This window comes from Salmo trutta, chromosome 12, assembly GCF_901001165.1.
Source record: "Salmo trutta chromosome 12, fSalTru1.1, whole genome shotgun sequence".
Lineage (NCBI taxonomy): Eukaryota > Metazoa > Chordata > Actinopteri > Salmoniformes > Salmonidae > Salmo > Salmo trutta.
Window position 1 is genome coordinate 38387635 of NC_042968.1, and position 22735 is coordinate 38410369.

Here is a 22735-nt window from a genome sequence, read left to right on the forward strand (position 1 = left end):
CCCCCCTTCTAAGGTGAGAGTTCTATAGTTAGTTCAATAATGATAGTGTCCATGTGAAATCATTCAGAACTAGACACAGTAAGAGATGATAGAGGGCATTCCAACAGTAAACCATTAAAAGGATGCCAATTATACCATACAACCAAATAAGTATGAGGTAGCCTGATCCAAATGGGCTGCGTTTACACGGGCAGTCCAATTCTGATATTTTGACCAATCACATCAGAGCTTTTCACATCAGATATTTTTCAGAGCTGATCTGATTGGTCAAAAGACCAATTAGTGAAAAAAATGCAGAATTGGGCTGCCTGTGTAAACGCAGCCATGGTATCAGAGATATCAGTATCATCTGGATGAAGACTTGGCAAAAACAACATCCGTGTTACAAATGGAACTTCATCATTAACAGCATGAATCTGCTACACTGGGGTATTAACTTACTTAAACATTAGTATAGGGGAGGAGTAGGATGTTCCTTTCTCAGGAAAGAGAAATCTGTCAAAATTGGCCATTCTCTAATCTCCAGACAGTTGTGGATTTCTTTGCCAACTCGTTTAAAAAAAAATAAAGACATGGGGGAACTTGCTGGCATGGAATATATAGTCATCACACAGATTTATTTAAAAACATTTCCTGGTAAAGCCGCTCATCAATTCATACTGGAAAGAAGCTCAGTGTGTGTGGCAGGAAGCCCACAGCTACTGAATAAAGAACACCCTGGAGCTCATGTGTAGCTGGCTTGTACACCTCTTTAGAAGTTTGCCAAGTCTAACCACTAGAAAGGTATCACCTCAAGCACAAATCTGTCTGGTGGTGAGCTGCATGGCAAATGACTGTGTGATGCCAAGCAGGGTTGGGGTCAATTCCATTTCAATTCAGAAAGTAAACCCAATTCCAATTCTCTTCAATGAGGAAAATGTACTCTAAAAGAGAACTTCAGTGTACTTCTTGAATTGAAATTGACCCCAACCCTGATGCCAACAGCCTCTACTGGGAACGTTGGGAACCACTCGACTCTAGATGAGTGAGTGGGGCGATGTCAGAACATCCACTCTGCCGGTGCTGAAAGCAAGCAGCTGGGGTTGGTCAGAGGGAGAAAAAGCAGCAGAGAGGGAGTGGAGATGAGGGTGAAGAAGAAGACACAGGGAGGCTACTGTAGGAGGTATCAGTGACCTGGATTACACACACTTCATTTCCCCATAAGAATGGTAGCCATTAGGCCAAGGCCTGGATCAGCTGAGCAGGTCCTGGCCTGGGGCAAGGCAGCTTCAAGGACAAGAGGAGGAGGAGCTGGGCACCAGCGGGTGGACTCCTCCAGACACACTGGCTGGTAAATAAACACGCTCACACCGAGTACGTTTATACGCACAGTAATAATTTGATATTAAACTGATTATGGCAGTAGACAGATTATGCAATAGTCATGTAAACACCTTACTCTGCGATTAAAAAAAAACACCTGGTTTTCTGAGAAATCTTTCTAATTATTAGGACATGTAAACACCTAAAAATCGGCATTCCAAAGGTGTATTTGATCTGTGCATGTGCTAGCACCAGCCAGGTGCAAGTGAAGCACCCTCTTTAGTGTGAGTGAAGTGAGTTTGGAACAACTGAATGTATGCCTCTTAGAAATAGTTCACATACAAACATATGTCCGAACTCATAATCAAATCTGCTTCCCAAAAATAACAGTCGCTGTGGTAGAACATTTATTTTGATTGGTGATTTTCAGCATTTTTCAGAGTGCCATCAGGTAGCCTGATTCCAGATGACTCCATGGAAACAGGATTATTATGAGGGAAATCGTTCTTCTTACAAAGCATGTACAGTGCCTTGCAAAAGTATTCATCCCCCATGGGATTTTTCCTATTTTGTTGCATTACAACCTGTAATTTAAAAATGTATTTTTATTTGGATTTCATGTAATGGACATGCACAAAATAGTCCAAATTGGTGAAGTGAAAAAAATAAAACAAAAATTGGAAAAGTGGTGCGTGCATACAGTGATAAATGACACCTGGGAGCCAGAAATCTTTCTGATTGAGAGGGGGTCAAATACTTATTTCCTTCATTAAAATGCAAATCAATTCATAACATTTTTGACATGCGTTTTTCAGGATTTTTTGTTGTTATTCTTTCTCTCACTGTTCAAATAAACCTACCATTAAAATTATAGACTGATCATTTCTTTGTCAGTGGGCAAACATACAAAATCAGCAGGGGATCAAATACTTTTTCCCCTCACTGTATGTATTCACTCCCTTTGCTATGAAGCCCCTAATTAAGATCTGGTACAACCAATTACCTTCAGAAGTCACATAATTAGTTAAATAAAGTCCACCTGTGTGCAATCTAAGTGTCACATGATCTCAGTATATATATACACACACACACACCTGTTCTGAAAGGCCCCAGCATCTGTAACACCACCAAGCAAGCGGCACCATGAAGACCAAGGAGCTCTCCAAACAGGTCAGGGACAAAATTGTGGAGAAGTACAGATCAGGGTTGGGTTATTAAAAAAATATATCAGAAACTTTGAACATCCCACAGAGCACCATTAAATCCATTATTACAAAATGGAAAGAATATGACACCACAACAAACCTGCCAAGAGTGGGCCGCCCACCAAAACTCATGGACCAGGCAAGGAGGGCATTAATCAGAGGCAACAAAGAGACCAAAGATAACCCTGAAGGAGCTGCAAAGCTCCATAGCGGAGATTGGCGTATCTGTCCATAGGACCACTTTTAGCTGTACACTCCACAGAGCTGGGCTTTACAGAAGAGTGGCCAGAAAAAAAGCTACTGCTTAAAGAAAAAAATAAGCAAACACATTTGGTGTTCGCCAAAAGGCATATGGTAGACTCCCCAAACATATGGAAGAAGGTACTCTGGTTAGATGAGACTAAAACTGAGCTTTTTGGCCATCAAGGCAAACGCTGTGTCTGGTGCAAACACAACACCTCATAACTCTGAGAACAACATCCCCACAGTGAAGCATGGTGGTGGCAGCATCATGCTGTGGGCATGTTTTTCATCAGCAGGGACTGGGAAATTGGTCAGAATTGAAGGAATGATGGATGGCGCTAAATACAGGGAAATTCTTGAGGAAAAGCTGGTTCAGTGTTCAAGAGATTTGAGACTGGGACGGAGGTTCACCTTCCAGCAGGACAATGACCCTAAGCATACTGCTAAAGCAACCCTCGAGTGGTTTAAGGGGAAACATTTAAAATGTCTTGGAATGGCCTCGTCAAAGCCCAGACCTCAATCCGATTGAGAATCTGTGGTATGGCTTAAAGATTGCTATATACCAGCAGAACCCATCCAACTTGAAGGAGCAAGAGCAGTTTTGCCTTGAAGATTGGGCAAAAATCCCAGTGACTAGATGTGTCAAGCTTATAGAGACATACCCCAAGAGACTTGCAGCTGTACTTTCTGCAAAAGGTGGCTCTACAAAGTATTGACTTTGGGGGGGTGAATAGTTATGCACGCTGAAGTTTCTGTTTTTTTGTCTTATTTCTTGTTTGTTTCACAAGAAAAAATATTTTGCATCTTCAAAGTGGTAGGCATGTTGTGTAAATAAAATGATACAAACCCCCCAAAAATCTAGTTTAATTCCAGGTTGTAAGGCAACAAAATTTGAAAAATGCCAAGGGGGTGAATACTTTAGCAAGCCACTGTAAATGTTTTAATCAATAATCATCATTATAATAATCGGATTAGCCACAAAAAATGATAATTAAATTGCATTATTGTGTGCATGTAACCGTTCTTACTAACACGCAAGCGCATACAAATTGAAATCAAATGTTATTGCTCACATACACGTGATTAGCAGATGTTATTGCGGGTGTAGTGAAATGCTTGTGCTTCAAGCTCCGACAGTGGAGTAATATCTAACAAATTACACAACATATACCCAATATACACAAATCTACGTAGGAATGAATTAAGACTATATACATACGGACGAGCGATGTCAGAGCTGAACAGACTAAGATAATGTAGAATAGTATAGAATACTATATACACACACGTGATGAGTAATGCAAGATATGAACAATACAAGTTCGAGAGACACAGACAGAAGACAGGGAGCAAACACCAGGACTCATGTCCTGTTTGAGAGCTGTCTGCTGAGGACTTCTGCTCCCATTACAGTGCCAGAGAAACAACCTGTCTTGAATATTCAGTGCCAACAGATCTGAACTGATAAATGGTCTGTTTCCTGCCCAAGATGCCCCGTTAGTCTTTGGAATGATGCGGTCATGCAACCAACTGAACAAACAGTCTTTAGACCTGCAGGGTATGAAGATCTGAATCAAACTAACCATCACAGTCAATTAACTGTGTTGATGTTGATCGAATTAGCTGCAGGATGATTCCTTTGTGAGGCATTAATTACATAACCACACTGCAGTTGTCACTTCTGATGTGTTGATTCATAACTGTATCCCATACTATGGACAAATTACAAAAGGACAATTTTGCTTAACGTTTTAAAAAAGACTTTGTGTACCTTACAGACAAACAAACATGCCGTAGCTGGGTGCTTTCAAGGGTACAGAACTTCATTGCCTGGCTCTTGCGGTCATATAATACGACCATTCTGCATTGTGAATTGACGTGGAATTGTATGATTTTTCTTATCTTAAAAAAGAAAGGCTACACACATCTAAAGTAAACGTTTAAAAACAGCATTTTTAAAAAATCAGTTTTCCATTAAAAACAAAAAGAAAAATCATAAAATTCGACGTCAATTCACAATGTAGAATAATGGTCGCATTATATGACCGCTAGGGCCAGGCAATGAAGTTCTGTACCCTTGAAAGCACCCAGCTTCGGCATGTTTGTTTGTCTGTAAAGTTACACTAAGGCTTTTTAAATGCGGTCACGAAACCTTCTCTGGAGATAGTTTCGAAGCGCCACTGAACGGGTATTTTACTTGTCTGTAAAGGAATGCAGCTTCTGAAGCGTGACTAACGTCCATCACTAGGCAACCAGAACTGTCAATCAAATAATCTCAAACTACCTGCGCGCCTGTTTATTAAATACTGTGATTTAAATCAAGACATTTAGTAGAAATAAGACATCATTTGCTAGGAAGCGACTCTTAAGATTTTGGAACGAAGTAGACTGATTTAGTTTCCAATACTTCCAAGAACACTCGCATCTTTCATATAGAGCTAGCGAGGGACAGAGAGAGTAGAGGAGCACATTACAGGCAGGTTGGTTTTGTCTAGAAGGCATACACTTTGGTCAAAATGTACTTTTCATAGGTTTAGGAAAACTTATGCAGCAGGTTTGGAGAATTAACGTAGCAGGTTAGGATCATTTGATAAAGGTTAGGGGGGTTAGCTGAAATGCAAAAAAATATATACTTTTTACGACAAATTTGACAAAAGATGTAGATATGACCAGGCACGTTGGCCACCAGGCAGACAGGAGTTAGAAGGCACTAGGCCTATCTATCAGCAATCAAAAGCTGTATCTTGCAATGGAATGCTGTATTTCGCAATTTCTTGGCTTGCAATGTCTTGCAACTTCAGTAAAGCAGGGCCTATCATCAATTAATAGGTTAGGATATTCTACAAGCAATAGACCGAAGACTGAACACACACTCGCATCATTAGTGAAGAGCAAGCGAGCCAGCAGCAGTGTTATTTTAATTTAGTGGGGAGAGAAAACTAAATAACCGTTTTCCCCGTCAGGGACTTTTCTAACGTTCACACCCCTAATCCACACTGGAGGGCGTACAACTTTTAGTATAATAAAAATAAGTTTAGACTGAAACCTCAAAGATACAACCCAGCCATATGATATCATGCTGTGCAAGGTAATCCTGAGTTCCATCATAAACGAATCCGGCTAAATTCAATCAACTGGAGTCGTTGGCAGTCCTATAGTACACACACTCCATAACAGAATCCATAGCTGTGTTCGAATACCCATACTAACATACTGTATACTACATACTTAATGAATATATATACACTACATACTATTAGTTCCCTTTTAGTATACTGTTTGTAAACGAACGGTATCCTTTCAGTTGAGCATACTAGCGCTTCGCCTGTCTACAGGAAGTTGATGCTGTTGCTATGCAACCTCTTGCTAGCCTGTTAGCATAACAAATGACTAGCTAGGCATCAAACAAATTGTATTGGTCACATACACATATTTAGCAGATGTTATTGCGGGTGTAGCAAAATGCTTGTGTTCCTAGCTCCAACAGGGCAGTAGTATCTAACAATTCACAACAATACACACAAATCTAAAATAAAATAATGGAATTAAGAAATATAAATATAAGGAAGTGCAATGGTGGAGTGGCATTGACTAAAATACAGTAGAATAGAATACATTATATACATATGAAATCATTAGACTTTGGGTGTGTTTGTAAATTCAATCTGGAGTGCCAGCATGTGCTCTGGGCATTTGTCAATTCAGTGTATTGTCAGTTGGTAAATTCAGAGAGTTTTGCTCTTCGATCGTACAGAGCGCACACTGGACAGTCTGGCAGAAGAGTAGGGGTGATCAGAGCAGCAGTCAAGCACCCAAACTAACTTGCTAGCTACTTCCAGACACAAATGAGAGAACAGCTCACTGACCATTTTACTCACCCTGGCAGAGCTGGTTAGGTTGTTTTCATGTTATCCAGAGCTTTGGTGACTGTAATTGTGCTGCTGGCAACAATTTAATTATGATTTCCCCCCCTCCCCCCCAGAGGTTTACTGACACACACACACACACACACACACACACACACACACACACACACACACAGTTGAGCGTTTGTTATTCATAAGTTATTCTGTTGGGTGGTTAGATAGCATATAGTTAATATACTGTCATGTTCTATGTATTCGTAGCCAACTAACGTGACATTAGGTAGCTAGCTAACATACCAGTACATGCTGCTGTATGAGGTTCCAGACACCAAACCAATCCTTCCAGGCTTGTTATTCCCTTTCAAAGGCATTTCTATACCAGCCTAACCGATGACAAAGGAAATTCACTTGGCCTGACTGGCTTTGACAAGCTAGCTTGGGTACTTTAGCGATGAAATAAATAATGCCAAGTGTAACATGTGCTAGGTAGTGGATCCACACTAACGACTTCATGATGCATTTTCTATGAGATTTGAAAGCACAACCAAAAAGCATGTTTTGGGATGACCATTGGGTTTCCCATGTATAACAAAACGGTATAGTTTATGCATTGGCAGCCATGATGACACTAATGCAATATTCATCATATACAGTACAATGGGCAGGCTATGACATTAACTGCAGGGCTGAATGTTAAGTACATCTGCTTAGCGCATTAGAAACAACATGACCTCTAACTATAGGTCAGTGTTCAGAGGGCTCTCTCAGACTCTTCAACATGACGACTGGGCTGACTGATCGCAGTCAGTCTGCAGCCAGACGATGCTCTTTGAAATATGAGACGAATGGTGCAGTCGGAGCGGCAGTGGATGGAGGGAGGCAGAAGAAATCTGAAACAGTGGCCACATTGATCCATGCTTTGTTTGAGATGAACGTATGCAAAGAAACTTGAGAACTTTTGAGCTTCACAACTCTTGTGGCAGTCCTAGGTATTACAGAGTCCACATCAAACATTACCTTTGTAATGTTACCCAAATACGTTTTTTCCCCCAAAGCAAAGTGTAGATTTAGTGTAAAAATCTGTCCATAAGTCACTATTATACTGAATCGAAGCTCAGCCAGCTACACATTGATTAATTCAACTAGCATCTTGACCAATTTGCCAGGAACTTGTGTCAGGAAGGGATCTAATACGTCTTCAAAAAAGGGACTTATCGTCCAAAATAGGGACAGCTCAGGTGGGGTTTTTTCTCTGAACAATAGCGTGCTGCCTTGAATAAGAGGGTCACAGCGGTCCAGTGCTCCTATTGAGAGTCCATTTTCCCAGATTTACATTGGCCCCCCTCCGGAAACACTTGGAGCAAATGTTAGCCTCAGTGCCTGTAACTTTCACAGCTCGCCTCAAGTTGTGTGACATGAGCAGGGGAAGCATTTTCCATGCTAAATGGGTGCGCAGTGAGTGAACAAAGGAACGAGAGGTGAAAAAGACCATGGAACACCACACAAGGTCTGACTGGAAAGTTAGCATAAAATAGGCCTAGCTTTTACTCCTACAGCCAGGATAAACTGACAATAAGACAATTTTGAGAAAGTTCTAAATAACCGTCAAATGTATATCTATTGGGATAGAATATCAAAGAGTGCATGTTGTTTACAACTCCCCCCAAAAGTCATCCTTATATTCAAGAAAACAAGATCCAGCTGTGGGAAATGTTCATCATCTTTTTTCATTAACATTAGCCAGTAGCCTATTGCTGGCAGATGAAGGTTAATATCTCGGGCCCCCATACTCAATAGGCAGACCACGGTGTGAATCTGGACCCAGAACGGGGTCATATTCAGACCAATACAGACCAAGGGTCCCGACTAATAAAAAATATAACCAAATAAAATATATTTAAAAATGTAAATGTTTTAGCTCAGTCGGACTTCAACCCCGTGTATAATATGAACACACATAAGACATTGCAAAATGTGTAGAATTGCAGGAAATAAGCTTTGAAAACTGCAAAATTCTCTCTTTGCAACAAGAGGGGTGTGAACAGTTTGGGGTCACATGGGTTGCTAGGTTGGGGTTTGTTACTACGCCGATAAATGACAATATGCATTCGGGACCTTTGCCACCTAGGAAATGTGTGTTACCGGACCTTCTCAAATAGTACTTGAGAAGCCTTGATCTAGGGTGTGAATCACAGGGCCTCGGACAGGACATGGGAAGAAACCATAACAGTTTGGCAGATCAGTCAGTCAAAGGAGGACAAGACAGGCGTTTTGTCTGAGGTGAACACTGACGACGCTAACGGCGCTAATGGCTTTAGCAGACCGCGTGTCTGATGAAGTATATTAAACAACATAGCGTTATCGTACACTGAGAGGGGAGGTCAGGGAGTTCAATGGGGGAACTAACAAACACCATGCATTCTAAAAACAATGGGTAGACAAAGAAATTATATAGTAAGGGAGGGCAGAGGGGGGATGTTCATCAATGCAATTGTAAACTCTAAAGGTCGGTATAATGTTTTTAGGATTTGGGCTTATTTCATAAAATAGTAGGAAACAACTTTGCCATCATCAACATCATGTTGTCAAATTTACTTTAGACAGATGGCAATGACATTAGCTTGAAAAGTTAGTCAAAAATAGCAAGCAATGCTAACGTTAGCTAGCTAAAATCTGGAGGTCTCCCCTCAATCTTAGCTACCTAGTTAAAGTAATACTGCATCTAAAGTCAATCTGGTGACATCAAAATAATAATAAAAGGTTTTCCTAATAATGATTTGCCTTCTTAAAAAATGTCATTGTGTTTTCATGCCACAGTAATGCACTTTAGAACAAATATTCATTAGCACCCAATAAGGATGTATTGAGCAGAATGCTCAGTTGGGCATCAGTCCTAAAACAAACAAAAAATATTTAATTTTTTTAATTAAATGTATGCATTCACTACTGTAAGTCGCTCTGGATAAGAGCGTCTGCTAAATGACTAAAATATAAATGTATATAAAGTGCTCTATAACAGCGCTATGGTCCGCGATGCTTTATGCTAAAAACAAGATGTAAAATATCAATTTTATTTATTTATAAAGCCCTTCTTATATCAGCTGATGTTACAAAGTGCTGTACAGAAACCCAGCCTAAAACCCCGAACAGCAAGCAATGCAGGTGTAGAAGCCCGGGAAAGACGTGACTCCAACACATATGGGGACATCATGGTTTCATTTATTTCACATTCAGAGGCTGAGCTACAACCTTCTATAGCAGAGGAGACAAAAAATACACTTTGCTTGGGAAGTAATCCAATTATTTCACTATCCTTTGATTAAGCTATTCACTTTCTGTACAATAGAAGATGTTTAACCTCAGACAGCTTTTAGCAAAACACTTGACCTTCTCTCATTGGGAAGAATAGCCAGAAGTTAAATGTAACATTTTTGGAGAAATATGATAAGATGAACACATATCTCGGTGTCCATTTTATTTTATATTATTTTACCCCTTTTTGTCCCCAATTTTGTGGTATCCAATTGGGTAGTTACAGTCTTGTCCCATCGCTGCAACTCCCGTACGGACTCGGGAGAGGCGAAGGTCGAGAGCCGTGCGTACACCTGGCGACCTGGTCAGCGTGCATTGCGCCCGCCACAGGAGTCGCTAGTGCGCGATGGGACAAGAACATCCCTACTGGCCAAACCCTCCTCTAACCCGGAGGACGCTAGGCCAATTGTGCGCCGCCTCATCGGTCTCCCAGCCGCGGCTGGCTGCGACAGAGCCTGGACTCGAACCAGGATCTCTAGGTCAATGCAGTGGCTTAGACCACTACGCCACTCGGGAGGCCCGTCGGTGTCCATTCTTATCCTATAATTTTGGTATTTTGTGTGGTATTAAAAAAATATTCTGCTAATGTTTAAAATGATGTAGAATTTAATTTATATTTTCTGGGGTCTGTAAATATGATGATAGATTCAGGAAATGCTTTTACTATAAAGGAGATATTTCCACTACTCTTGTCCATGGTGGTCTGTGAACCCACAACCTTCTGGCCTGCAGCCCTGTGCAGTGTGCGCTATCAAAATTCCTGCATTGCCATGTAAGGCTTACAGGACAAAGAACAGTTTCTAAAACTGCATATCTAAGGCTCTGGTATGTCCAAGAAGTGAGGGTAAACGGTAATTCCATCTTGGCCTAATCATTTTATTGACGTAACCATTTAAGCTAAATAAAATCTAGTGCTTAAATTATGAAATACCCTAGACCTCATTTGCTAAGAGCGATGAAGCAGAAGGTTAAATTAACTCAAGGGCTTTCTTCCAGAAGCAACTTTCTCTACATGCCCTTTGAGTTTCCTGTGATTGTTCTAGCATCTCAACAGGGGTTTCTCAATAGAGAGGAATTAAACAAAGATTTGGCCTCGTCCTCTTTCCACAACAGACACTCCTTTTTAGGGGAGAACTACTGTAGGAGCGAACTCCGTACTTTTAAAGGGACACTAATAACCAAGTAATGAGTAGGCTAGTGACGAAGGCTAGTAACAAGTAGGCTAGTGACGAAGGCTAGTAACAAGTAGGCTAGTGACGAAGGCTAGTAACAAGTAGGCTAGTGACCAAGGCTAGTAACAAGTAGGCTAGTGACCAAGGCTAGTAACAAGTAGGCTAGTGACGAAGGCTAGTAACAAGTAGGCTAGTGACGAAGGCTAGTAACAAGTAGGCTAGTGACGAAGGCTAGTAACAAGTAGGCTAGTAACCAAGTAATGAGTAGGCTAGTGACGAAGGCTAGTAACAAGTAGACTAGTAACCAAGTAATGAGTAGGCTAGTGACCAAGTAATGAGTAGGCTAGTGACCAAGTAGCTAGTGACCAAGTAGCTAGTGACCAAGTAACAAGTAGGCTAGTGACCAAGTAGCTAGTGACCAAGTAACAAGTAGGCTAGTGACCAAGTAACAAGTAGGCTAGTGACCAAGTAGACTAGTGACCAAGTAACAAGTAGGCTAGTGACCGAGTAGACTAGTGACCGAGTAACAAGTAGGCTAGTGACCGAGTAACAAGTAGGCTTGTGACCAAGTAGACTAGTGACCGAGTAACAAGTAGGCTAGTGATCGAGTAACAAGTAGGCTTGTGACCAAGTAACAAGTAGGCTAGTGACGAAGGCTAGTAACAAGTAGGCTAGTAACCAAGTAACAAGTAGGCTAGTGACCAAGTAGACTAGTGACCGAGTAACAAGTAGGCTAGTGACCGAGTAACAAGTAGGCTAGTGACCAAGTAACAAGTAGGCTGGTGACCGAGTAACAAGTAGGCTAGTGACCGAGTAGGCTAGTAGCCAAATAATAGGCCTGACCTGCATTTAGGCCGACTCAATTTGGTGAAAACAGAAAACTCCGTTGGTAATGTTAGGAAAAGAAAAAACAATTCCTTGTTTTCCATCACTCTTGATAAGAGGAATACCTATGTGAGAATGATGTTCATTGACTATAGCTCAGCGTTCAACACCATTGTCTCCTCCAAGCTCGTCACCAAGCTTAGGACTTTGGGTATGAACACCTCCCTCTGCAACTGGATCCTGGACTTCCTGATGGTACGACCCCGGGTGGCGAGGGTAGGCAACATCACCTCAGCCACGCTGACCCTACCACTCAAGCCATAGACTATTTTCTCTGCTGACGCACGGCAAGAGGTACCGGTGCATCAAGTCTGACACCAACAGGCTCTTGAACAGCTTCTATCCCCAAGCAATACGACTGATAAATAACAAAATAGCTACACAGACTGAGTTAACCTTTAATTGACCTTTTATTTCAATCTTTGCACTGTCTCTATGCACACTCACAGGGCCCTACACACTCACACACACTGTCACTCACACATAATATGCACAAACATTTATACTGACACTACACACCCACTCATATACAAGCTGCTGCTACTCTGTTTATCTTATATCCTGTTGCCTAGTCTCCTTACCCCTGTACATATCTACCTCCATCACTACAGTATCCCTGCACATGTAAATATGGTATTGGAACTGACTTATTAAAAATGTCCTATATTTAGTATGCTTACTTACTTGTGTATTTTATATTTCTTATTCTTGTGGGTTTTTTCTAGTAATACATTGTTACTGATCATTGCATTGTTAGGCTGAGTTTGCAAGAAAGGCTGTGCTTGTGCACTGTGCTTGTGCATGTGACATTAAAACTAGAAACTCTCATTCTGACCAGTCTGAGCACCATGAGGAGTTAACGAGGGGAAATACAAAGCCATGGGGGAAGCCAAGCCTTTGAGGTCCCGTAGCCTCCTGTAATGGCCACAGAGAATGGGGAGCTTTGTTCATGGGCAACAGGCATGTTCCACTTTATGTGCGTGCCAATCACTTACGCCATACAATCCGGCCATGCGGCCGCACAACACTTTTCATGTGCAGCTGACCAAGTGACTCAGCACGTGACCTACCACCCCACCCCACCCCACAGAAGCATGTGGCAATGAGGTCACTCATTTGAGGTCATGTTGAGTTTTCGAATCCACAAAGGCATTGTGTAGTCCTATATGGGAAAAGCACAGCATGGTCACAGAGGAGCGGTTTGTCGCCTCAGTCCACCAGTGAACAAAATCAGGATAGAACTGACACAGTCAACGTGTTGGCTACAGTCTCTGTGGTTAGGGAGCGATAGCTTTAGGGTGATGCAATAGTTGTATATTTCTGCAATGGTCTTTTCCATCATGGAGGCTAGCCATCAAAATTTTGGAAGAACTCTGCTACTGCTGTAAAGCTTGTTTCCATTTGTCAAAGCAGCATCCCACAGCTCAGACTTTGGAGTGTCTACAGAGTAGCGTACAATGACTAAATAATGTGCAGCCAAATGGCCATTCACATTGATTTCACTGATCCACCTCAAAGATAATCGGTTTCTAAAGTATTCCACAGCATACCCCACCTAAGAACATACATGAACAATTTCCATAGCCCCAGTCAGTAATATTCCATTGTCATAGATAGTGATATAGCCTAATAAAGCTACATAACATTTTTATTCCCAGTTGAATACTTCACGATTGAGCATTTCCAAACTGCAGATAGAGTGACATAGTTCCCTTCAGACGCTGCATCTGCACTGCATCTGCACTGCTTCTACTGCATCTGCACTGCTTCTACTGCATCTGCACTGCTTCTACTGCATCTGCACTGCTTCTACTGCATCTGCACTGCTTCTACTGCATCTGCACTGCTTCTACTGCATCTGCACTGCTTCTACTGCATCAGGTGTTAGATCTGTGGCTACAACAGCTGCTGTAGCTACTCTGCTGCGCTGACAATCACTCCCACTTTTGAACCTCTCTAGGTTCATATCAGCACAACGCGGTTTTTCTCAAGCCTTCATCTCTGTCTGATGGCTTGCTTTCCATATTATCCTGTAGGCCTTTAGTTCAACAAGATGAACCCAAACATCACAATGTATCCAGTTGAGATCAGAAATATCCTGTAGCCTAGTCCTGACCCAGGCTATTACACGTTTCAGGTATACAAGCTCCAACCATGGACATCGCCTGAACATCATATCATGACTATTCATTGGATGTTAACCATAGAGTTAACTAGAGCTGAAGTGTTCTATTACCCCATGACGTGATACAGCCAAGAGGTCTGCCATTCAGAAATGTCAGAGAGAGGAGATGCCTGCCGGGAGTCATGTCAGTGGGACAAGTTGCTGGACTCTAATGTCATGCCCATGGCAGGCCTCTGGTGCTACCCCAGCAGGCAGCTGTGTCTTCTCAGTCCCAATGCATTCCTCCAGACCCACTCTGATCACCTGTACAGAGGATGGGCCCAAGTAACAAACTTTATGGAGAATATAGTTGTAGTACCTGGGAGTTTTATTAGATGTATGTACGGGATACACATGGTATACACAGTCCAACGAAATGGTTACATGCAGGCTCGACAATGCAACAACAATAGGAAATAAAAGTTAGTTACTAAACATTCGTTATATTTTTGTAATTTCAAAATGTCTTGTTGTTGCTCACCATTGAGTAATGGTTTCCCATCATACCCATATCAGACTCCAGAGAAGCTTATTGATAAAAAATTATCTACAGGCTAAACAATATCCAAACTACAGAAGACATGTATAGAATACAGGCTATAGCCTCTACACTGGCATTACAAACAATAACATTCTCCAAAGATCATATAAACATTCTCAATCAACTCAGTACGAGGATAGGTCAGCTTGAGGGGTAAGTAGTGGATAAAGCTATGGAACAAATGTTATGGGCTAAGGAGTGCTGCTCTGGGCAGGCCCCATGATTCAGCAGCTTCTTCACCACATTATACCTCCTCTACAATTCCCCTGCCTTGCAGTCTGTACTGCATCCACTGCATTATAAACTATTCTGGCTGACCTCCACTAAATAATACATGCAGATATTTCCCCGCCCCAGACAGAGATAGACAACACACCTCTGCTATTGCTAGTGCTCTCAATTATTGTTCGATTACTTTGTGTCAAAAGAGGGTGGTCTGAGATCACTTGAAGTTGGCGGGACATTGTAACCTTCATATTTTGATACATTTGATGGGATACAATGCATCTGCATGGACGTTGACAGATACTGTCTTGATTTGACTTGAAATCATTTCGTTTAAAAACTATAGTGCGTAGGTTATAAACTTTCGGTTCCCTTGACAAACTACATCAGTTATCTAACAGCTCATGACAATAACTTACTACTCGAAAGCAATACACTTTTGTAATAGTGGGTGTCTCACTACTGACAATGTAAAAATAACAAATGTTGTATGCAAAGATGCGGTTTCTTTACTACACGCACAATCACAAAGTGGTCAAGCTATAAATCCAGTTAATAAATTAACACCGCGTTTCAAGTAATGGTAACTACACGCAATAAACTCCCTGTGGTTCAGTGGGAAGGGTAATGTTAGTTCATTGCGCGATGAATGGAATTCCAAAAATCATATTGTCAATAGCAAAACGTTGCCTATTGGTACCATACCCCAGTGATTGGCAAATATATATATTTTACACGCACATGAAAAGCCCCGTTTGGGACAGTAGAAACACTTCTTACCTTACTGCTTCAATGAACGTTAATCCAAATCTGTTGTGCGCTGAAGCCTTCTCATTTGGGACAGGGGGATTAGCACACATATGCAACTCTCAAATCTGATTTTTAATTCCCGGGGTTTCTTTAAACCACTGCGTCTTCGTTCTTCTCTCCAAATAACTTGCCCCGAAAAGCATACTCAAAATTCAGATCAATCCCGAACAGTGCCGCATATTTGTCCTATTTTCTTCTCTTCTTAAAATGTATTAAAAGCAGCCCTTCCTATCCCCGGTGACGTTCGATGAAACCTCTGCTGCCTTTTCCCCCTTGCTAAACAGTGCGCGCTCACGCTACTTGATAGGCGGGGTGAAATAATCAGGGAGGGTGTGTTTCCCAGAGAGGTTCGAGGGGATTGGATGTACCGACTCATTCAGCGAATCACCCGCATGGACACAGCGGGTCCCAAATGTCTCGGGAAAGCCCACTTGCCCCGCAGTACTGTCGCAAAATGTTTACAGGAGTGGAGCAGTTTGTACTCGTTTACTTTTCTTACTGCAACGAGGAAGGAAGGTTGCATTTTTTATGGAAATTTTTTGTGAATGTGTCTGGTAAGGTATGTGAAATAAAATGTTTGTTTATTAATTTCGTACATCGTAAAACCCACTGCGCATGCCAAACCCATTGGATTGGGAGTCAACACTAGCTAGCATAGCAAAATGCAATGTAGCGCCAGCAAACCTGCCAACTTTGACCAAAATAAAAAAGGTTTTTAGCTATGACTAGCTAACTTAGTGTGTTGTTATCTAGCCTTTATAGCTATTGTGCTAATTGTGAGATTGAAGATTATATCCAGTAGAAGTTTTATTTATTTATTCATAGCTAATCAGCCTGCCAACATAGCTAAGGTTAGGTATCTGGAAAGTACTTTCAGCACCTAGGCTATAGCTAACTAGTAGAAAACCATGTTTTGTGGCTCATACACTCAACTAATGAATTAGCTAGCGCTCATTCCTGAAAAATCTGACAAGATGACAGTTTGTGATTGTGTATAGTAGTGTTGCTTCATCTTTAACTTAATCTGCCCAAAACCGGTTCCTCCATGTTTTCCAGACTGACCCTGTCTACCTGTCCACCCCCACCCTGCCTTGGAGAGAATGGATCCTGTTGTGTTGAGCTACCAGGACAGCCTCCTGCGGCGCTCTGATGTGGCCTTACTGGAGGGCCCTCACTGGCTCAACGACCAGGTCATCGGCTTTGCCTTCGAGTACTTTGCCACTGAGCTCTTCAAAGGCCTTGGCGAAGCGGCCATCTTCATCAGCCCCGAGGTCACCCAGTTCATCAAGTGTGCTGCCTGCCCGGAGGAACTAGCCCTGTTTCTGGAGCCGCTGGGGCTAGCTTCCCGGCGCTGGGTCTTCCTGGCTGTCAACGACAACTCCATCCAGACTGCCGGCGGCTCTCACTGGAGCCTGCTGCTGTTCTTGCGCGACGGCGGCCATTTTGCCCACTACGACTCGCAGAGTGGTGGCAACTCACTTCACGCCCGGCGCATCGCCACAAAGCTGGAGCCATTCCTGGGGTCGGGGAGGAAAGTGCCCTTTGTGGAGGAGCCCTGTCCTTTGCAGCAGAACAGCTATGACTGCGGCATGTATGTGATCTGTAACGCAGAGGCGTTGTGTGAGAGGGCCAGAGTGGAGGGCTCGCCTCACCTCCCTGTCCAGACCATCACCCCGGCCTACATCACTCAGAAGAGGCTAGAGTGGTGCCGACTGATCCAGAGACTGGACAGAGATTAACCTGGGGAGCTATGTTCTCCTCCTCAGCACTAAGCATGTCCTCAATGTACTCAGAACAGGAGAGCCTCCAGGAGTTTTAAGGTCAATGAAGGAATGCACTGGATCTACATTCACAATCACAAAGGTATTGCCTTTGATAGTAAAAGATTGAAGCCGTGTTCCAATATTTCAGGCTTCATACAACAATTGCTGTCATATTTACACCTTATAAAGCCAGAACAATACATGTAAACACTGCACCTGCATGCCTATACAATACATATAATTTATTATCTATTTATCATATTCATCACAAGGAGCGGGTTACAATTCAAAGTTTATTTGTCGCATGACAGAATACAACAGGCGTAAACCATCCAGCTAAATGTTTCCTCAACAGAGTTCAATATCAGAGGTAGGAAATAGAAAGTCCAGAATAGGATCTTACAAAAAGCAGGTAAACAACACTAGGTCAGATAAAAAAATAAAAACACAGGAGAAATGGACATCTTGAAAAGAACGACACGTTTTCTATTCACTGTATTTCATTTGATCTTGTAAGAAAATGTGGAAATTGTTTACAATTTATTATTGCTCAGGTATGCTGTAAATGAATTAGAATTGATATGAAGAATGTATCTTAGAATGTTAAATATACAATAACATCACAATGAAGAAATGTTTGGATGCAATTATACCTGTTGATCATGGTCAAATGCTGGTTGTATGGCAGCACCAGTTCCATGATCCTCTCCGTTTACTAAACCTGCAAATAAAACCTAGTCCTTATCTTAGTAAACCAGTAACATTCACACAGTATCTCCATGATACACTTCCAATAAACCAAGCAAGGAACATGAAAGTGCCATATCTTATATATGAGATTATATGCATATAATGAGATAAATGAATTTCATGTTGAAATTGTTACAGTATTTTGGATGATAATAAAGGAATGAATCTGAAATCAATAAGCAACCCAATTTGGTTCCACTTTGTGTCAGTAACATGCAGTCAAATACATGATTCAAAATCAACAAGAGTGTATGAATAATGAATATAGTACTAATGTATTAATGACATATCAATTATTTATTTATTCATTACTGGCTGAGGCAATGATGAACACCTGAAGAATAGAAAACCATTTAGTCTTGGAATGAATCACAAGGTCCCGGTAATTACATTCCTTTATTAGTCCCGTTTACTGCTCTACTCGGTCTGTATCGCTGAAGCGTTACAGATTGTGAGCCAGAAATTTAAAGGTAATTTTCGATTAAGACGATTTCCAGTCAGAACGCCAAATGTCAGGCAATAGTAGTGTAATTAAAATGACTGTTTCTAGTGTAGTGTAATAGTAGTGTAATTAAAATGACTGTTTCTAGTGTAGTGTAATAGTAGTGTAATTAAAATGACTGTTTCTAGTGTAGTGTAATAGTAGTGTAATTAAAATGACTGTTTCTAGTGTAGTGTAATAGTAGTGTAATTAAAATGACTGTTTCTAGTGTAGTGTAATAGTAGTGTAATTAAAAGGACTGTTTCTAGTGTAGTGTAATAGTAGTGTAATTAAAATGACTGTTTCTAGTGTAGTGTAATAGTAGTGTAATTAAAAGGACTGTTTCTAGTGTAGTGTAATAGTAGTGTAATTAAAAGGACTGTTTCTAGTGTAGTGTAATAGTAGTGTAATTAAAAGGACTGTTTCTAGTGTAGTGTAATAGTAGTGTAATTAAAAAGACTGTTTCTAGTGTAGTGTAATAGTAGTGTAATTAAAAGGACTGTTTCTAGTGTAGTGTAATAGTAGTGTAATTAAAAGGACTGTTTCTAGTGTAGTGTAATAGTAGTGTAATTAAAAGGACTATTTCCGGTGTAGTGTAATAGTAGTGTAATTAAAATGACTGTTTCTAGTGTAGTGTAATAGTAGTGTAATTAAAATGACTGTTTCTAGTGTAGTGTAATAGTAGTGTAATTAAAAGGACTGTTTCTAGTGTAGTGTAATAGTAGTGTAATTAAAATGACTGTTTCTAGTGTAGTGTAATAGTAGTGTAATTTAAATGACTGTAGTATAGTGTAATTGTAGTGTAATTTAAAGGACTGTTTGTAGTGTAGTGTAATAGTAGTGTAATTAAAATGACTGTTTGTAGTGTAGTGTAATAGTAGTGTAGTTAAAATGACTGTAGTATAGTGTAATGGTAGTGTAATTTAAACGACTGTTTCTATTGTAGTGTAATTAAAGGACTGTTACCTGACATTTGGCGTTTTGACTGGAAATAGGCCTGTCCCCTTACCCTCTCCACACTTCATGTAGGTCTGAATGAATTGGATAGATAGAAACATAAACACGCATGCTTCAACTTGCCCTCTGATCTACACAGGTGCTTAGGTTGAAGTAGGGGGTTGTTTCTGGGAAGATCTAGATTTCCCTTCCAAAGGGCCAGCAGAGGCTTGCAGCCAGTCATCACAAACCGTATTATTACACAACTCCTCAGACTATATCCATCTGGGGATACAATACATAAACAGTATTATTACACAACTCCTCAGACTATATCCATCTGGGGATACAATACATAAACAGTATTATTACACAACTCCTCAGACTATATCCATCTGGGGATACAATACATAAACAGTATTATTACACAACTCCTCAGACTATATCCATCTGGGGATACAATACATAAACAGAATTATTACACAACTCCTCAGACTATATCCATCTGGGGATACAATACATAAACAGTATTATTACACAACTCCTCAGACTATATCCATCTGGGGATACAATACATAAACAGTATTATTACACAACTCCTCAGACTATATCCATCTGGGGATACAATACATAAACAGTATTATTACACAACTCCTCAGACTATATCCATCTGGGGATACAATACATAAACAGTATTATTACACAACTCCTCAGACTATATCCATCTGGGGATACAATACATAAACAGAATTATTACACAACTCCTCAGACTATATCCATCTGGGGATACAATACATAAACAGTATTATTACACAACTCCTCAGACTATATCCATCTGGGGATACAATACATAAACAGTATTATTACACAACTCCTCAGACTATATCCATCTGGGGATACAATACATAAACAGTATTATTACACAACTCCTCAGACTATATCCATCTGGGATACAATACATAAACAGTATTATTACACAACTCCTCAGACTATATCCATCTGGGGATACAATACATAAACAGAATTATTACACAACTCCTCAGACTATATCCATCTGGGGATACAATACATAAACAGTATTATTACACAACTCCTCAGACTATATCCATCTGGGGATACAATACATAAACAGTATTATTACACAACTCCTCAGACTATATCCATCTGGGGATACAATACATAAACAGTATTATTACACAACTCCTCAGACTATATCCATCTGGGGATACAATATATAAACAGTATTATTACACAACTCCTCAGACTATATCCATCTGGGGATACAATACATAAACAGTATTATTACACAACTCCTCAGACTATATCCATCTGGGGATACAATACATAAACAGTATTATTACACAACTCCTCAGACTATATCCATCTGGGGATACAATACATAAACAGAATTATTACACAACTCCTCAGACTATATCCATCTGGGGATACAATGCATAAACAGAATTATTACACAACTCCTCAGACTATATCCATCTGGGGATACAATACATAAACAGTATTATTACACAACTCCTCAGACTATATCCATCTGGGGATACAATACATAAACAGTATTATTACACAACTCCTCAGACTATATCCATCTGGGGATACAATACATAAACAGAATAACAGAATTAGTCTACAGCGTTGAGAATGGGTGCCTATAGTGATCATTCCTGACCTCCATCTCATCTGAAAGCCTTCAGTCAGTCAACACAGATTGTATTTTAAAGCCCAAGGCTATGGGAAACAGTCAGGATAAGAACGGGCTATTCTTTTCCACAAATGTATCAGTCGGCGGTAGAATCTGAACCATCCATATTTATAGGTGGTATCAGTTTTAGACTTTTAAACAGGCTTAGCTTGTCAGCAGGGATGGCCATGATGCAGATAGCCCAGAGATGATCCACTGCAGGATTGTGGTGGAGTGCACATGACATTCCACAGACACCTCACACGTCATAATACGTCGTAATACTCCAGTCAACCTATGAAGGCTCTAAATCACGGTCGTCACATAGATCACAGTCATCACAGCTATGCCGTTATGCAGTACCATATACAGTGCTTTCAGAAATTATTCACACTCCTTGAGATGTGTTATGGGGTATTGGCCTACACACAATACCCCATAATGTCAAAGTGGAATGATGTTTAACACAATTGTTACAAATGAATACAACATGAAAAGCTGAAATGTCAATAAGTATTCAACCCCCTTTGTTATGGCAAGCCTAAATCAATTCAGGAATAAACATTTGCTTAACAAGTCACATAGTAAGTTGCAATAATAGTGTTTAACGTGATTTTTTTAATGACTACCTCATCTCTGTACCCCACACATACAATTATCTGTAAGGTCCCTCATTCGAGCAGTGAATTTCAAACACAGATTCAACCACAAAGACAAGGGAGGTTTTCCAATGACTCGCAAAGAAGGGCACCTATTGGTAGGGTAAAAAACAGCACTTTGAATATACCTTTGAGCATGGAGAAGTTATTTATTACACTTTGGATGGTGTATCAATACAGAGAGTCCATACAAAGATACAGGCGTCCTTCCTAACTCAGTTGCTGGAGAGGAAGGAAACCGCTCAGGGATGTCACCATGAGGCCAATGGTGACCATAAAACAGTTACAGAGTTTAAATTCACCTTTCAGCAGGACAATAACCTAAAACACAAGGCCAAATATACACTGGAGTTGCTTAACAAGACGATTTAGAATGTACAGTACCTGGGTGGCCTAGTTACAGTTTTGACTTAAATCGGCTTGAAAATCTATGGCAAGACTTGAAAATGGCTGTCTTTTTTATTTATTACATTTTTATTTAACAAGGCAAGTCAGTTAACAACAAATTCCTATTTACAATGACGTCCTACCCGGCCCAATTGTGTGCCGCCCTATGGGATTCCCAATCACAGCTGGATGTGATGCAGCCTAGATTCAAACAAGGGACTGCAGTGACTGCAGTGCCTTAGACCGCTGCACCACTCGGGAGCCATTTAGGATTGTCTAGTAATGATCAACAACCAATTTGACAGAGTTTGAAGAATTTTTAAAAGAATAATGTGCAA

At 40.7% G+C, this 22735-nt stretch overlaps 2 protein-coding genes across 13 annotated transcripts in view; one reads left to right on the forward strand and one right to left on the reverse strand.

Annotated features, from left to right (window-relative positions):
* LOC115203512 (unconventional myosin-IXAa) overlaps positions 1–16093 on the reverse strand; it is a 200586-nt gene extending 184493 nt beyond the window's left edge. For 5 of the 11 annotated variants that reach the window (XM_029768259.1, XM_029768263.1, XM_029768257.1 and 2 more), the window contains exon 1: positions 15696–16092. The gene's annotated coding sequence lies outside the window, so the exon portion shown is untranslated. Of the gene's footprint in view, positions 1–15695 lie in introns of all 11 variants that reach the window. The other 6 variants (XM_029768264.1, XM_029768254.1, XM_029768262.1 and 3 more) reach the window with 2 other exon arrangements.
* A 23-nt stretch (positions 16094–16116) lies between these two features.
* Positions 16117–18421, forward strand: LOC115203514 (sentrin-specific protease 8). Of its 2 annotated transcripts, none has more exons than XM_029768266.1 (2): positions 16117–16284; positions 16782–18421. In XM_029768266.1, the coding sequence occupies exon 2, from the start codon at positions 16826–16828 to the stop codon at positions 17462–17464; it is 639 nt and encodes a 212-aa protein (XP_029624126.1). In that variant the 5' UTR covers positions 16117–16284; positions 16782–16825; the 3' UTR covers positions 17465–18421. The 2 variants fall into 2 exon arrangements, with proteins under 2 accessions (XP_029624126.1, XP_029624127.1); XM_029768267.1 differs by having other exon boundaries at positions 16117–16279.
* The last annotated feature ends 4314 nt before the right edge of the window (positions 18422–22735 follow it).

Bases quoted from the DNA above. Each gene is read 5' to 3' on its own strand.
- LOC115203514 (XM_029768266.1), top strand. From the start codon at position 16,826: ATGGATCCTGTTGTGTTGAGCTACCAGGACAGCCTCCTGCGGCGCTCT.